The sequence below is a fragment of the Dipodomys spectabilis genome, unplaced genomic scaffold (assembly GCF_019054845.1).
Source record: "Dipodomys spectabilis isolate Male_0828 unplaced genomic scaffold, ASM1905484v1 ptg000512l, whole genome shotgun sequence".
In the NCBI taxonomy this organism is placed as follows: domain Eukaryota; kingdom Metazoa; phylum Chordata; class Mammalia; order Rodentia; family Heteromyidae; genus Dipodomys; species Dipodomys spectabilis.
In genome coordinates this window covers 196670-213672 of record NW_024871189.1, presented here as the reverse complement: position 1 = coordinate 213672, position 17003 = coordinate 196670, and the positions used below count along the sequence as shown (strand labels likewise).

The following is a 17003-nucleotide window of genomic DNA, read 5'->3' as shown; positions in this document are numbered from 1 at the left end:
AGAAGGCTGGCTTTAACCCCAGCCTTCTCGTCGCATTAGTCTCTGTAGGACCAGAGAATCTGCGTTTAGAGGGAAATCTGGAGTGTACTGCTACTAATCAAGCTTCTAATGAGCGACATGACAAATGACAGAGGCCTAATCAATGTTGCTGGAAATGAGCATGCGCAGCTCGGAACGCCCACAAGCCGAGGCCCACCACAGCCAGGCACAGCTCTGCCTTCCTCTGGAGAGCAGGGAAGCTCTGTCACAGGACACACACAGGTGTCCCAGCAGAAGCCGCCTTTCTTCACAATCCCTTCTATGCCAAAACTCAGAAGCCAGTACGGAATAACCAAGGGCCAGGTGCCGGTGGCCTGTCATCCTAGCCACTCAGGAGGCTGAGATCTGAGGATCACTGTTGAAGGCCTGCATGGGCAGCAAAGTCCATGAGACTCTGATCTCCAAGAAGCCAGCAAAAAGCTGGAAGTGGAGCTGTGGCTCAAGTGGGAGGGAGCCAACCTTGAGGGGAAAAAAAAAAGTGAAGGCACAATGTCTTGAGTGCAAGACCCAGTGCGGAGCACGAAGAAAAAAGAAAGGAAAGAACGGGAGGGTCCAGCTACCCGCCCTTCCCTTCTGTGTCCATCTATCTGTCCAGTGCCCAGTGAGGCCTATGTGGGGAAAGGAGGTGGAAGGGGGCTTGTTGGGACGGAAGCTCCACCTCAGCCCAGGGAAAGAGCCGTCCTCCTGCATCTCAGCGTCCTTGGACAGCCACAGCCGGCTTTCTCAGAATCCCAAGGAAGACTTCTCTACCACGGGCCCCTCCAGCCAGACTCCCATGCTTCTGCCCCAGTTCCTGGCATCCAGGCTGACATGGGATTTTGAAGGAGCTTTTCTTCCACAACGCACTGCCATGTCTCCTGAATCTGAGAAAACACCAGTTTCAAGCAAGGAGACAGCGGCAGGGGCCGGGGGGCGGGGAGACTTGAATCCATTTCTGAACCTTCCAATCGGCATAAGTCAGAGAGTAAAGAATCAGCCCATTACGATCATTACTGTCAAATCGCAGGCAATCAACTCAATGACACAGGCCAGATGGACATCCAGGAGGAAGTCGGATGGCCAGAGCATGTGCAGAGCAGCAGGCCTTGTGTTTGCTTCCTCTTCTCTCTGTGGCTTTCACAGCCCGAGGTTGTCATAACGTCAGACGGAAGCTAGAATTCTGCAGGGAACGTGACCGGAAGATGCCCAGGTACCAGGCCACCAAGACAGGTGTAAGCTACGCCCCCAGGGTCATCAGCCCAGGGCCAAGGACTGACACACCCAAGAAGGCCGGTCTCCCCTGAGACCTCCCTCTGAGGCTTTCTGCAGAATCAGAGCTGCATTCTGACATCACAGGCTCCGAGAATTTTGGCCTTCATGATTAATTTCCACCATTAAAAAAAAAAAAATGGGCTAGGAATGTGGCTTAGTGGTAGAGTGCTTGCCTAGCATGCATGAAGCCCTGGGTTCAATTCTTCAGTACCACATACACAGAAAAACCAGAAGTGGCACTATGGCTCAAGTGGTAGAGTGCCAGCCTTGAACAAAAGAAGCCCAGCGACAGCACCCAGTCCCTGAGTTCAAGTCCCAGGACTGGCAAAAAAAAAAAAAAAAAAAAATTAACTGGGTACTAGTAGCTCATGCCTATAATCCTAGGTACTCATAAGGCTGAGATCTGAGGATCATGGTTTGATGCCGGCCTGGGCAGGAAAGTTCATGAGACTCATATCCAATTCACTACCAAAAAACTGGAAGTGGAGTTGTGGCTCAAATGATAGAGCACTAGGCTTGAGCAAAAGAAGCTCAGGGACAGCATCCAGGCCCTGAGTTCAAGCCCCAGGACTGGCAAAAAACAAAAACAAAAACAGCATATTTGTAATACTAACTACTCAGAAGGCCAAGATCTGAGGATCGAAGTTCAAAGCTTGCCTGGGCAGGAAAGTCTGTGAGACTCTTATCTCCAATGAACCACCAGAAAACCCGAAGTGGCACTGTGGCTCATATGGTAGAGCGCTAGCCTTGGGCTGAAGAGCTGAGGACATACCGAGGCCCAGAGTTCAAGCCTCATGACCAACAATAAATAAATAAATAATAATAAAAATACAGGGTCTTGCTTAGGTGCCTGAGCTGGCCTTGAACCTGAGATCATCCTCTCCTGCCTCAGCCTCCTGAATACATGGGATTACAACACATTTGGTTTTTGTTTTTTGCTTTTTGCCAGTCCTGGGGCTTGAACTCAAGGCCTGGCTCTATCCCTGAGCCTCTCTGTGCTCAAGGCTAGAGCTCTATCACTTGAGCCACAACACCACTTCCGGCTCTTTCTGCGTATATGGTACTGAATCCAGGGCTTCATGCATGGTAGGCAAGCACTCTACTACTAAGCCACCTTCCCAACCCCCTTGTCTTGTCTTCATATAAGAAGTTAGACCACTTCCCTGGCTCCCAGAGGGCTTGGTGGGTCCCGCTGTGAGCTTCCTGCGGCTGATGGAGAATAGGCCTCCTGCCCTCCTGCTCATGTTGGGGTTCACTCACATGGGGGGGTCCATCATGGGCAGGCCCTATCCAGCTCTGTATCAATTGCACACCTAACTACCCTCACAGTATTTCTTCCAGCCAATGTCTAAGACCAGAGAGAACAAATACTGTCCTTGACCTGGCTCACCATCCAGGGATTACAAATGATCTCAGGCATATTCTAACCTTTCTCAAGGTCACTACTGCTCGGTGGCAGGGAGCATCCGTCAGGCCCTGTAAAGCAGACAAAACCTCTGGCTTTGTGGAAGGTCTCACACCTTTGCTTCTCCTATACTTCCGGTCAGCTGACCAAGGTCTGCCTGCACTGGTCATTTTGTAAGGCCGGTGAATGAAGTTACAAATATCCAAATGGCTCTTGGCAGATTAAAAATTCCCCAGTGGTCTCTGGGAACCTTTCCCTCCTCCTGGAGTCAGCAGATCTCTTTGGGGCTTTGGTCTCAGAGCCACCCTTGTGGAGACCTGTGCGGGCACTCTGAAGAAGGTCATTTATCAGCCAGGTAACCTTTTCCCCGGGAGCCTCAGTCCTTTAGGAAGACCTGTTCCCGGCTGGCTGGGCTCCCCGCTGTCCCCCCAGGAGGCCTATTTCCTGGCAGCAGTCAGTCCCCTGGCCCTGCTGTCTGAGGGGATCTGATGATCTGTGGCAGCAGTTTGCTTCTTACCGCTCTTTGGGTCACAGAGCAGGGGACTGGGGTACCCTGGCCCAGGGATTTCCTTGGAGCACCTCTAATAAAAAGGCTGTGCGCCGGCTCCTGGGAGGAAAGGCGCTGGGCGAGGCCTCCACTGAGGCATGCTCAGTCCCAAGCCAGCTGGGGCTGCGAAGGTACAAAGTCCCTCCCCGGCCGTCTGTCTCCGGCCAGGACTGGGGGTGCAGGGGGGGTGTGCGCGGAGCCTCTCTGGCCGCCCCTCCCGCGGCGGGTCCCCGCCCCGTCCCCGCGCGAGGCCTTCGGAAGCTCGGGACGCCCCGGCCCCCGCCAGCCCTGGAGGAGCCCGCCCCCTGGAGGAGGGCGCGGCGCGTGCAGGCTCCGCGCCCGGGCCCCGCGCCCGCCCGCCGGGCCGAGCCCGCAGGTGAGGCCCGCCCGTCCTCCGCCGCCAACGCAGGACACGGCTGGGGGGGGGACACTGGGGAGGGGACCCGTGGGGCGGGGCCCAGTATCCCGAGGGCGGGGCCAGCGCTGGACTGGGTGACCACGTCCACGACCTCGTCATCACGGGCGGGGGTGGGGCCCCGCACCCGGACCCGGAGGGACGGAGTTGCGCTGGGGCCAGGCCCGGCTCCGGAAGTGTCCGAAGCTTGTCCCGACACCGCGGGTCCGAGCTTTCGGGGGGTACCCGAGGCGTCCCCACCCCCCGCCCCAGAGCAGGCCGAGCCGCGGTCCGACTGGGCTCTGCCGGCCGCCGTCCACCGCCGCGGAAGCCCCCAGCGCCCACCCGCTCCCTCCGGCCCCGGGGTCCCTCCGGCCGAGCCCACCCTCACCCCCCGCGGGGTGCGGCCCCGGCTCGCCGCGGGGATCGATCGGCGGGCGCCCGCTCCCGCCCCCTCCCCCGCCCGGGCCGCGCAGGACGCGGCCTCCGAGCGAGCGGCGTCCTCGCGGTTCCGGGCCGCGCGGCCAGACCGGGCTCCGGGCCAGCCGGGGGAGGCGGGGACGCGCCGGGCCCTTCCGATCGGGCCCGCCCCTCTGTCCGGGGTTGGGGGAAGCCGAGCCCCGCGCGCGCGAGCCCAGCTCCCCGGCCCGCCGCGCCGGGCGCCCCCTCTCCCCGCGCGCCCCGCGCGCCAGATGCCCCCCTCGGGCGCGCGCTTAACCCTCGGCGCGCCGCGGAGTCGGGGCGCGGGCGGTGGGGGCGGGGTGGCGGCGAAGCCTCGGCGGCCGACCACTTCGGGGTCCGCCGAGCGATTTTCATTTCATTCTCGGCCTGGCTGCAGCCGCCGGCTGCTGCGGGGTGGGTGGGAAACGGAGGAATCCGCCTGTGTGTGGGCCCCGCTGCGTTTGGGCGCGCTACGGGGGGCACCCGCGAGCCGAGCGCCGGGGCGGGCGTGGAGGGGCGCACCTCCGGGGCGGCGGGCCCCCGCGGCCGGGCCTCGGGCAAAGGAAACCCGGACAAAATCCACACCGCCCGCCGCGGCCGTTGTGAGCGCGTGGCGGCGGCGGGCGGAGGAAGCGGCTCCGAAGATCACGTTTGAAAGATAGTCCCGGAGGCGCCGATCTCCAGGCCGACCGAGCCTCGCGGCCCAGCGCCGGGGGCCGGGGACCGAGGCTTCTCCCGGCCGGCGGGGGCGGCGGCAGCGGGGGGCGGGCCAGCCCGCGTCCCCCGGGCCCTGCGACCCCGGCGTGCCGCAATGCGGAGGCGCAGCCCCGCAGCCGCCCGTGTGGCCCCCGGGGGTGGCCCAGGCCCTGCCAGGGGGCCACGGCCTCGCGCGGCGCCCGAGGGGGTTCCCCGTGTGCTCAGCTTCGCGCCCCGCCAGGCCCGCCCGCCGGGACCCGGAGCCTCGGCCCCGCGCCGCCCTGTGGGTGGGATCTGGGGGCGTCTGGGGCCTCGCCGCGTGCAGAAAAGCCGACCCTTGGCGGAGCGCTGGGACAAAGAGCAGAAACGGGGGGTGGGAACGCGGCGGTGGAGGGGCGCCCTGCGAAACAAAGCCCTTCCGAGAGGGGGACCCCGGGGGGGTGCGGCGCGGCTCCTGCACACCCTCCCCGGGGCCCGCGTCGAAGCCAGCGACGCCTTCCGGCTAAGGACCAGGGAGCGCAGGGGGGCTCCCCAGAGCCGGCAGACCCGTGGTCATTCCTGGAAAAGTCCCTCTCGGCTGTGTGGAAGCCGCCGGGGGGCCGCTGGTGCGGGAAGGCCCGGGGCTGGGCTCCGCGGGCAGCGACGGCGGTGCCGCCCGCGCCCATTCTCGGAGAAGGCGCCTTTAAGAAATCGTTGGTTCCCCCTCGTTCCCGGACCCGACTCCCAGAAACCAACCACCCTCCTCCAGCCCTCCGCTGTCAGAAAGTTCCGGACTTCTTCGGGGTCCGCCCCAGCCGCCTCCCCTCCACACCCGAGCCCGGGGCCGGGCTGGGCGCGCGCGGACGACGTGCCACTCCCGGGGCCTCTCCAGGCCCCCGGGGGGGGCCCCGGGCCCCGGCGGCGTTCGGAGAGCTGCCGTCCGGCCCGCGGGGCCCAGGTGCCCACTCCGTCCGGGACACAGCCGCTCTCGGCGGGGTTCCCCACGGGGCTCTGGGGTCCGGGGCCCCAACGCCAGGTTCCAGGGATCCCGGGTTTGAAGACAGTGTCCCCCAGAGCCCTTCGCAGGGGCGAAGACTAGGGGTTCGGGATGGCCGGGGAGGGGGGACGAGGGGTCGGCAAGGCTGTCTGGGGCGAGGCGCCCACTACCCCGGCCCCGCTTCCGCCTCGCCCCCTCGCGGGAGTTCGCGCCCCTGCCCCTGCCCTGCGAACGCCCGGGGACGTGGGTCGAGGTGGGCACCCGAGGGGCGGAGATTACCGCCTGCCCGCCCTCCGGAGGCCCCGACGACCCCGCAGCCCGTGCGTCCGTCCTCAGCTGGGGCGCCGCGGGCTTGGGGTGGCTAGCGGCTCCCCGGCTTCGAGGGGCTTCGAGGGCCGCCCCCAACCTCCCCCCCGCGTCCAGGAAGCCCGGGGGTCACTCGCCACGCGGCTCCAGAGAGCACGCAGCGTTCGGGCGGGCGCGAGCCCCGCGGCTCTGATCCTGTCGCCCCCCCCAGGGTCCCCGAGCCCCGCCAGGCCGGCGGCGGCCCTGCGACCCGGGCCGGCGGGGAAGCCGAGCCGCACGCGGCGGAAACACCCCGAGCACGCGGCTTTTCCAGGGGATTTTCAGTCGCAGGGACCTGCAGGGTGTCGGGAAGTGGAGGCTGCTCCTGGGCCTGGGGTCCCCGCGGACCTCGGGTCTGGCGGCGGGGGTGGACCGCGTCAGCCTCCCCCCCCCCCTCCCCCCGCCTCGGGACTGGGCTCCCGCAGCGGCTGGACTGGCCGAGGGACGGTCCATGGGCAGAGGACAAGCGTCGGGGAAAAGCCGCTCAGGAGGCCTCGGACGGGGCTTTTCCTGCCTCCCTCCCCAGGCCTCGCGGGGGCAGGGGGGCAGGACCAGCTCTGGTCCATCTCCTCCTGCGCCCACTTCTTGGGGAGTCCCGGGCCTGCGCCCCAAGCTCCTTTCACCGGGGAGGGGAAGCCCCGCCGGGGCTGCTGGGTGGAGAGGTCAGGGCCGCACCGCGGGGAGGTTTCGCCGCGTGCAGACTCGCCCTGGAGTCCTGGGAGCACTGCACCCCAACGGGCTCCGGGGCTTCGCTGCCGCCTCTCCTCCCCCTGGTGTCCTCTAGCCTGGGCAGGTGCCCCCCGGGATCCCGGGACCCCGAGTGGAAGCAGGGAGGCGGAGACCCCGTCCTTTCCCAGCCCCTCGCCCCACTCGGCCTCCACTGGTTGCCCGTTGTCTTCTCTGCGGACAGTCGGCCAAGGGATTGCGTAATCTGCCGGGGTCCTGCAGGAGCCCCAAGCTGGCGCCCCGGCCACGCTCCGGGCCGGAGCACCCCCGCCCTCCCCACCAGGCCGCCCCGCCCCGGGCCCTGCCCTGCCCGCACCGCGACCCCACGCCGCGCGAGCGCCCGCCGGGGGCGCCCTCGGCAGGCCACGCGGGGCGCAGCAGCTCCCCCAGCCCGGCGCCCGGCGGGCTTCGCACTCGACGGCTCCTGGGGGGCGGAGGCGCCCGCGGGACCCTGGCTTGGCCGTCGCTGACCAGGGGACGCGAGTTCACGCGGACCGTGGGGCTCTGGGCCGCGCCATGGCCTTCCCTGCTCCCTGCCGGCTCTCCTCGGTGGAGCCCCAACCTCTTTTTGGTTGTCTCCCCCCCCTTCCTCGGCTTTTACAAGCTCCCTCCGGCCCGGGGGAGGGCCGGGGCGGACCGGGTCAGCCCGTGCGCCCTCCAGCCCGCGACCACGCCCTCCGGCTCGGCCCCAGCCGCGAGCCGGCCGGGCGGAAGTTCGGACCGGCTGGAGGTCTGGGGTGGGAGCCCCTCTCCGGGGACGCTCTGGGGCGCTAAGGTCCGGGCCGCCTGCAATTCCGCCCGACCTTGGCCTCACGAGCTCCTCCGCGTGGAGTCGGCCGCCGTCCCGCCCTTCCCCGCCGGCCTCGGCGCCCACCGCCCGGCAGGTTCGGGAGTGGGGACGCGAGTCTCCCCCGCCCCGCTCCGGCCCCTGCCGGCGGTGCCCCGGGAGCCGCCCCGACGCCACCAGCGGCGGCCGTCACCGGCCGCGGACGCCCGGGTGGCCCCCCGCAGGGGTCCCCGGGCACCGGGAACGCGGGGTCGGGGCGTGGGAGGGAGCCCCGGCGCCGGGCTGCAGGCGAGGGCGGGCCGCACCGCGCGGGTCTAGGTGTCCACCCCGGACCGCGGGGCGCGCACACCTCTGGGCCGCCGCCCGGTTCTCGCCCTCCTCTCCTCTGCCTGCAGCTCCCTCTCCCGGCTCTCAGATCCCTCCCCTGCACCGCCCGGCGCCCTCCCCCTTCCCGGCCCCCTCCTGCTCCCTCCCCCCGCCCGGGCCCGGGGCCTCCGGTAGGCCCGGCTGCGCCAATCGGAGCGGTGGCCCGCCCCCTGACGCCGCGCTGGGCCCGGCGAGGCCCCGCCCGCTGACGTCCGGGATTTGCATGAGTTCTTGTGCAGCGGCGCCCGGGCTCAGTTGTCTGAGCGAGCGCGAGCGGGGAGCCGGGCGGGCGCGGGCGGCGGCGGCGGCGGCGGCCGGGCGGTGCGGGGCGAGGCGGCGGCGGCGGCGGCGGCGGCGGCGGCGGCGCGGGCATCGCCGGCGGAGGGGGCCCCCGGGCCCGGACAGCAGCTGGGCGCCGGCGGGAGCCGGCCGCGTCCGCAGCCGCGCCGGCCCCCCGCGCCCCGGCGCGCCCGGGTTCGGCCATGGAGCTGCCAGCTGTCGGCGAGCACGTCTTCGCCGTGGAGAGCATCGAGAAGAAGCGGATCCGCAAGGTAGCGCGGCGCGGGGGCGGCGGCGGCGGCGCGGGCGCGGGCGCGGCGGCCCGGGCGGCCCGCGGGCGGCGCGGAGGGGGTGGGGAGGCTGCGGGCCGGAGCCGGGGATCCCGCGGAGGCTGAGCCCGTGCTGTCCCCCCCTCCTCCCCCGCAGGGCAGAGTGGAGTATCTGGTCAAATGGAGAGGCTGGTCTCCCAAGTAAGTGGCGGCCGGGGCCGGGGGAGGGGGGCCGGGGCGGCGCGGGACCCGCCGAGCCGGTGGGGTGGCGGGGAGCGGCCGGGGCGGAGGGAGGAGGAGGGGGTGGGGAGGTCGGTGGCAGGCACTGGGAAGCCGAGCCGCCGCCGCCGCCGAGCCCGAGCCCGGCGCCCTCTGTGGGGCTCGGCTCTCCGGGAAATGCCAGCACTAATTTATGCACTAAAAGGAGCCCGGGGAGCCGGGGAGCCGCGGGGCCGAGCCGGGGAGGCCGGCGGAGGGAGGGCGGGCGCAGGCACTGACTGATGTGCAGAAAATGGCTCCTTTCCCCTTTCCCTCCTCCGAACGGCTCCATATTGCAAAACCAAAAAAAAAAAAGAGGGAGAGGGAGAGAGGGAGACCGGGAGAGACGCGGACGGGGACGGCGGGGACGGCCGCCAGCGTCGGCCTCCGCGGGCGGGGGGCCCGGCCCGGGCCTGTCACCGCGGCGCGGGGCTGGCCAATTTTTTTCTTTAATTCGAAATGCGAAGGCACCGGATGGAGCAGGCGCAGGCACCCGCGCGCACGCACGCACACACGCGCGCACACAGGCACAGTGCTGCGTTGCTGACGATTTGGGGGTGGCCTGCCCGTGACAGCGGTCTCCTAGGCCGCGAGGGGGTGCGGGGGGGGGGCCCCCTCTGAGCTGCCGGTGATCGGATTAGGGGTCAAATGCAGACCGGCTGGAACCTCAGGCCAGACTCGGGTTGGGGAGAAGAGGAGGAAGAGGGGGGGGGGCGGCTGGACCCCACATTTCGGCTGCTTTGCGCGCCGGGTTCCTAGGACGCCGAGTGGCTTAGGAACACGTCGCGGTGACACGCTTAAAAATTCTTGACAACTGCAAAATAAACTGCTAGTTTCATTTTCCTCACCCCTCCCCTTTCTTCCTGCCCGGTGTGTTTATTTTGGCTGGGGCGTGGGGAAGGGGGGGGGGAGACAGGGTAGGAGGACCATGTTAGGCCTGCAGAAATCTAGCCCCCCCCCCCAATCTCCACACCCACAGCTGAAGAGCTTTTTTTTTTTCTGGTTTATGGAGACAGCAGTGCTTATGTCACTCTCCACCTGGAGGCCACAAAGCTGGCTCCTTCTTTTTTTTTTTTTCTTTTTTACACCGTGTCCCCTGCCTTTTCCTTGCAAGATATAACACGTGGGAACCGGAGGAGAATATCCTGGATCCCCGGCTGCTGATTGCCTTCCAGAACAGGTGAGCGTCCCCAAGCTGCGGCTGCCGGTCAGCGCCACCGTATATGGGAATGGGAATGTGGGCGACGCAGAGGGAGCTAAGGGGAGAGAGGGCGGTGGAGGGGGCGGCGAGCCTGGACGCGCAGGGCTGCGGCCTCCGCTGCTCTAACCAACGTCCTTGGCGGTTGCTGCAGTGGAGAGTGGGGGCGGGGCGGGGCTGGGGAAGGCCAGGCTTGTGTTGGGGAGGGTAGGGGTGTGTGGGGGGGACTGCGGGAAGGAAGGGAGCCTGTGGGTGGGCCTGCAGCTTCCCAGAGAGAACCCCTGGCCGCACCTGGTTCCCCGCTGAGGTTTGGGGCCCCGCCCCCAAAGCCTAGGTGTTGCTTTCTGCAACCAGCCACTGGCCAGCTTGGCACTGATGCCTCACAGGGCAGCTCGAAGGAGCTGGCATTGTGAAACGGAACTGAACTTAACCTGTTGGCGGCTGGAGAAAAGTTGGCCGGGCCTCAGGGCCGCACCCTCACCCCTCAGGAAGCTGGGGGTGTCTGGGAGTAGATGCTGACTGAAGTCCATGCTCTCCCACCCCCCCCACACTGGGCTATTTGGTGGGTCAAGAGGCCCCATCAGAGCAGGAGAAACTGGGCCCAAGGCCTTGGGGTGGGCAGTGCCCGGTGTTGGTGGGGTGGACTGGGGGGGGACGAGGGGGGGCTCATCCTGTGCACTGATGCCTGTCACCAGCAGCCACTGCAGCTGGCTTGGCCGCCGATGGCTGTGGTTCTCTGTTTCGGGAGGATGAAGGGGGGAAGGGTGCGGAGGGAGGAGCCGCTGGGGCGCTGGTAGCTCGGCCACCCCATGCCTTGCATCCCTCCTCCCTCTTTTATTTTGCATTATTTCCTGTGGCACTTGTGCCCTAAACGTTCAACTCTCTACCTCCTAGCAAGCATCTGGCTGGAAAGTTGCTCTCCCATGTGTGTGTGTGGGGGGGCGCCCTGCCGGGCAGGAATCCTGCGCCAGCTCCACCTGGGAGTCAGCGGCTGATGCCATGTTGCTTAATGGGTCCCCAAAGAATTAGAACTCAGGCTGTTGCAATGCCATGCAACTTTGGAGTCAGGCTCCTGCCTGGCCCCAGAGTGAGGCAGAACTCCCCTGAGCTGGCCCAGGGGACCGTGGGGTGGGGATGGCGACTCCAAGCCCTGTGACCCGGGCTTGCCCTGCAACTTTGGCTCACTCCAGAGGGGCAGCCCCCTCTCCCATGGCGGGCCAGCCAGGGTCTAGAACCACTGGGCTCTTTGGCTGGCCCCAAGGCAGACACCTAGTAGCTGTCAGTAGTGACTGGTGCCTTCGCCCAGGGGGTGTCTTAATCATTTGGAAATCTGGGCAGTGTCTGTCTGGCCCGGGGGAGGAGGTGGTGCTTCCCTGAGCCTTCCCTGCCCTGCTCACTGGCTGAGTTGGTGTGGTGCCAGGCCAGTTCACCCAGTGGCTGAGAACCGGGCTAGACCCTGGCCTTGCAGCCGGCCTCTGCAGCCGCCCCAGCCCCTAATTGGCTCATTTGCTGCTGTATAAACAAGAACACAGCCCCTCCCCCTGTTTAGGCCTGGCCTGTAAGAAAACCGTCCACCTTTCTGCTGCCTGGGGTTATCTGCGTCTGGACGGGGCCGTTAGCTTCCTGGGCTTCTGACCTGGTGGGTCTAGCTGGATGCACCCCCCCTTGGGCTGCCTATATTCCCTGGACACTCCCCCCCACCATGTCCATTCCATGTTGGCACGGTCACTAGCCCGAGGTTGCAGCCCAGCCCCACACTTCAGGTCCCAAGCACCGGGTGCAGCGCGTCCTGGATCAGAGGAGAGTATCAGGGGTGGAGTAGGTCTGGTGTCAGCACAAAATGGGGTGCTGCTAGGGATTCCCGCAGTGGAGGCAACCTTCAGCCCCCCCAGTGGCGAATCCCTTGGCATCCTGTGGATCTGGGGATGAGCCGGGCTCGGGTCACGGGAGCCGGGCTCGGGTCACGGGAGCCGGGCTCGGGTCACGGAAGCCGGGATGGGAGGCCGTGGGCGCTAACCCGCAGGCCCTCTGTGCCCTCCTCAGAGAAAGGCAGGAGCAGCTGATGGGATATCGGAAGAGAGGGCCCAAGCCCAAGCCGCTGGTGGTGCAGGTGAATGCACGGCTCCTCCCACTCCTGGGCTGCTTGTGGGCGTGGAGGGGGGGGTCCTCTGGGGCACTACAAGTCCCTGTTCCCCAAGGCTTCCCACGCATGCCTCCCATGATGGACCTGGGGGGGGGGCTTGAGACCAGGGGCACTCCCCTGCTCCGGGCATGCCCAGGGCCGACCTCTCCCCTCTCCCTTCCCTCCCCACACATGCCTAGGTACCCACCTTTGCCCGACGGTCCAACGTGCTCACGGGGCTCCAAGACTCCTCGGCTGACAACCGTGCCAAGCTAGAGCTGGGCGGGCAGGGCAAGGGGCACCAGTATGAGCTCAACAGCAAGAAGCACCACCAGTACCAGCCTCACAGCAAGGAGCGGTCGGGCAAGCCCCCGCCGCCCGGCAAGAGCGGCAGCAAGTACTACTACCAGCTGAACAGCAAGAAGCACCACCCCTACCAGCCGGACCCCAAGATGTACGACCTGCAGTACCAGGGAGGCCACAAGGAGGCGCCCAGCCCCACCTGCCCGGACCTGGGCGCCAAGAGCCACCCGCCGGACAAGTGGGCGCACGGCGCGGCGGCCAAGGGCTACCTGGGGGCCGTGAAGCCCCTGTCCGGAGGGGCGGGAGCCGCGGGCAAGGGCTCGGAGAAGGGCCTCCCCAACGGGCTGCCGCCCGCCCCCAAGGAGGCCGTGGCGGGCAACGGGATCGGGGGCAAGATGAAGATCGTGCGGAACAAGAACAAGAACGGGCGCATCGTGATCGTGATGAGCAAGTACATGGAGAACGGCATGCAGGCGGCCAAGATCAAGTCGGGCGAGGAGGGCGAGGCGCGCGCCCCCGGCCACAAGAAGCGCGCCCCCGACGAGCGGCACCCCCCGGCCGACAGGACCTTCAAAAAGGCGCCGGTCGGGGCGGAGGAGAAGAAGGCGGAGGCCCCCGGCAAGAGGCGGGGCGAGGAGGAGGCCGCGGGCCCGGGGGACCCCCCGCCGCCGCCGCCCCCGCCGCCGCCCGCGGACCCCGCCGCCGCCGCCCGCAAGCTCTCCCCGGCCAAGGAGGCCTTCGGCGGCGAGCAGCCCCTGCCGCTCACCACCAAGCCGGACCTGCTGGGCTGGGACCCGGCGGCGCGGGCCGCGCACCCCGCGGCGCACCACCACCACCATCACCACCACCACCACCACCACCACCCCCTGGGGCTCAACCTGGCGCACGCGCGCAAGCGCTGCCTGTCGGAGACGCACGGGGAGCGGGAGCCGGGCAAGAAGCGGCTGACGGCGCGCAGCGTGAGCACGCCCACGGGGCTGGGGGGCGCGGGGCCCGAGCCCGCGCCCGGCGCGCCGCCCGAGGTCATCCTGCTGGACTCGGACCTGGACGAGCCCATAGACTTGCGCTGCGTCAAGACGCGCGGCGAGCCCGCGCCGCCGCCGCCGCCGCCCAGCGCCCCGCAGGTGAAGCCCGAGGCCCCCGCCGCCGCCGCCGCCCCGGCCCCGCCGGCCCCCGCCGCCGAGAAGCCGCCGGCCGAGGCCCAGGACGAGCCCGCCGAGCCGCTGGGCGAGTTCAGGCCCTTCTTCGGGAACATCATCATCACCGACGTCACCGCGAACTGCCTCACCGTCACGTTCAAGGAGTACGTGACGGTGTAGCCGGGGCCGTCCGGGCCTTCGAGGGGGCCTGCGCGCCCCTGCGGCCTCAGGAAGACCCCCGGGCCCCGCCGCGCCTGCCCTCCCCGCGGGGCGCCTGCCCCCACCGGCTCCTGTCCACACGGTGCCTGCGGCCTCCACCATGCGCCCCCCACGACAGCCTGCCCCTCCCCGCGGGCTCCCCCGGACCTGGCCGCCCGGCCCCGGCCCAGAGTTATAGTATTATATTTTAACTGTGCTAACTGTCAAGTGCTGACTACTCCCGTTTGTACGTGGTGTTATTCTTGAAATGTATTGTTTGAGCTCAAAAGGCCCGGACAGCCCCCCCCTTTCCTCCCCCCACCTCTTCGGGCTGAGATTATAAATATATATATATTTATTTGTAGGTATTTATATATTGAAATATAAAAGCCTAGATTTATGGAGTTTCCTCTAGATCATATTATATTCCATATCAGACGAACTATTTTCTGTTGCTCCTCCCTCCCTTCTTCATTCAGTATTTCGGTTGCTTTCATTCCCTCCCCTCCGGGAACTCAAATTCCAGGAACCTTGGTATATTTTTTGATACTGTACACATGGATGTGTTGTTTCTATGTGCAAAAAAAAAAAAAGTTTGTTAAAAGGCTAAACGAACTCTCTAGAACATGCTGCTACTAGAAATGTCTAAACTATAAGCTTCCAATTATTACCTGCTTGAATGTAAATATTAAACAGAGATGTTGAAGGTGCGCGGTCACTGCCTGAGATCTCGGTGGACAGGAGGGGCGCCTGGGGGGGGGGGGCAGGGGGAGAGGGGGCTGGACTCCCTTCTTTTACCTTCGCGCTCACGGGGAGGCCTGCTTCCCACTCCTGCGTGTTGGTGGAGCTCACCACTGGGAAGGGAAGCTCCTGCAGAGCCGGGCATGCCAGAACCACCTCCAGCCCAGGGTATTCTGGAAGTCAGTGCAGACTGGATGGCAACCCCTGGCATGGGGGGGGAGCTCCAAGATGTGGGTCGGGCTAGCCCCCTTTCCATACACCCACCTGCAGCTACTGACCTCTGTCCGGGCGCCAGGCCCTGGAGGAGCTCCAGCAGTTCCTCCTGCTCCCGCCTGTAGGGCAGGGTCCGTGGGGAGGGGACTGCCACCCTCTGCAGAGTCCCTGGCTGGCATCCTCAGCCCCGCCCCACCCCACTGAGGCTCTTTCTCTGCCAGGCTGTCTCCCCGGAAACCACGGGGCCAGAGGCCCCGACTGGCAGCGAAGAGGGGTTGGGGGGGGGGCTCTTCATGTAACTTGGGCGGGGTTGACAACAGATCTGCCGTCCCGTTGACCCTCGATGCCTGTGCCCTCGGAGTGGCAAGGCTGAAGCACTTGGTGTCTCCCAGGAGGGGAGGAAGGGGTTAAAGGCCCTGGGGGAGGGTGTGGCTCTCAGGATCAGGAAGCCAGGACCCCGGAATGCAGTGAGCAGGCATTCTACCGTCCTCCCAGCCCGGGTGCCCAGCAGGGTTGGGATTTGCGGGCTTGGTGGGCCCTGCTGCCCGCCCAGGATCAGGGGTGGGGTCTTTGGGGCGCCCAAGGCAGATGGGGGCAATGTGATTTACAGTGGGGGGTGTGAGGGTGAGCGGAGGGGCAGGACTCGGGAGGGTGGGAGCCTGGGTGCACCCGGAGTGGCCAGTGTTGGCTTGGGGCCACGGGTGGCCGGGGGCGGGGGAGGGAAGGGAAGAGCTTTTTTATAAAACTAGACAGTCCTTGGGAGTTTCTAGCCCTGGCCTTTGTGGGCCGTCCCGCCCACTGCCCCTACGCAGCCCCTCCTCCTCCCTCCTCCTCCTCCTCCTCCTCCTCCTCCAGGCCTTGAACGCCCTTTGCCACCCTGTGAGTGGAGGAGCTGATCTCGCTGCTGGCAACCCGCCTGCTCAGCACTAGAATTGGGCCTGTCCTTCACTGGCTGGCACACAAAAGCTCATGCCAGGCAGGAACCAGCTCCGGCTCTTCTAGTTGGGGAAAACTGAACCCCCACCCCCCACCCCGGATGTTAGACAACCCCCCCTGTCCGGGTGTGCAGTTGGTGATTTGACTGCAATCCTGGCACCTGGGGGCCATCTCTGTCCCACTGGAGCCTGGGGACGGGGCAGGGGGAAGGGGGGAGGTAGAGGCCCACCCTCATGGGGCGGGGTGGGGATTGGCAGCAATCCACTGGCACCACTGGACAGGTTTGGTCTGCGGGTGGCAGGGGCTCTTGAAGGCTGTGGTCTGCATTGGGTGCACTGGCCAAGCCCTGGGGTGCAGCGGGGAGGGGTCCCGGGCAGTGTCTGGAGCCTGAGTCGGAGGCCACCGGTGGAGTGGGGCCACAGGAGTCCCAGGAGTGGCTGTGTGCCAGTGTCTGTTGCTCCTTCCTGTCACCCACTGAGCTGCTCAGCTCTGCCAGGTGCCACCGAGCAGATATCCTCCCAGGGATGAAGCTGTCCTTGGAGTGAGTCTGAGGTCCTGCCCAGAGCGAGTGGCCACAGCCTGGTCCTGAACTGAACCTAGGGCTGAGCTGAGTGCTCCGCCAAGGGGCGGGCCTCCCCAGGACTCCACCCCCCTTGGCACCCACCTGAGAGGACACATCCAAGGCACAGAGGGTTAGGGGCCTGGCCCTGGAACAAGAATTCGTCCCCCAGGGGCCTTGGAGGTGGGAGAGTTCGGACGTCCCTGCCTGCCCAGATGTAGGCCAGGTATGACCAGCACTTCAGAAATTCAGGGAGGAGAAGGAAGGCAGGGAGCAGAGGTCAACCCTGCACTCCAGAAATGCCTCTTCCCTTTGCAGTTCTTTCTCCGAATAAGCCTTTGGCTCTGACCGGTAGAGGCAGGAGCTGGCCCAGTGCTAAGGGTGTGGCCTGTGCACAGACCCGCCTGCCCTGCCTGGCCCTGGCTGCTCCCCTCCCCAGCTCTCAAGAGCCAAGTTCAGACCTCCAGTGTGGAGGGAGTAGCAGTCTTTGTAGACCATACATAGGTGATAGGGAGAGTGGAATCCACAGACTCAGGGGCTTGGGCTCTGAGGTTGCCACACAGAGCATGTGGAAATCTAGAATGCTCAGGCCCATTTGAATATCAGATGCACGACGCGTAATTATCTTTTAGTACACGTCTTGTCTTTTTCAGACGTGAAAATATACTACGAAAAAGAGGGGAAGGATCCAGCGTGTGGGTGAGACTGAAATTGAGCTGGGCGCCCTGGATTTAGTCCGGTAATGATTTCAGTCCCGAAGAGAGACCGTGGCCAGCCCCTGCCCACATGGACAATTCAGCCCAACCGTAGAGCAA

General features: G+C 66.0%; 1 protein-coding gene across 1 annotated transcript; it reads left to right on the top strand.

The window, feature by feature from the left end:
• The first annotated feature begins 8397 nt into the window (after positions 1-8397).
• Positions 8398-14449, top strand: Cbx4 (chromobox 4). Its single transcript, XM_042669994.1, has 5 exons — positions 8398-8524; positions 8679-8722; positions 9894-9959; positions 12021-12087; positions 12300-14449. The coding sequence occupies exons 1-5, from the start codon at positions 8456-8458 to the stop codon at positions 13719-13721; spliced, it is 1668 nt and encodes a 555-aa protein (XP_042525928.1). The 5' UTR covers positions 8398-8455; the 3' UTR covers positions 13722-14449.
• The last annotated feature ends 2554 nt before the right edge of the window (positions 14450-17003 follow it).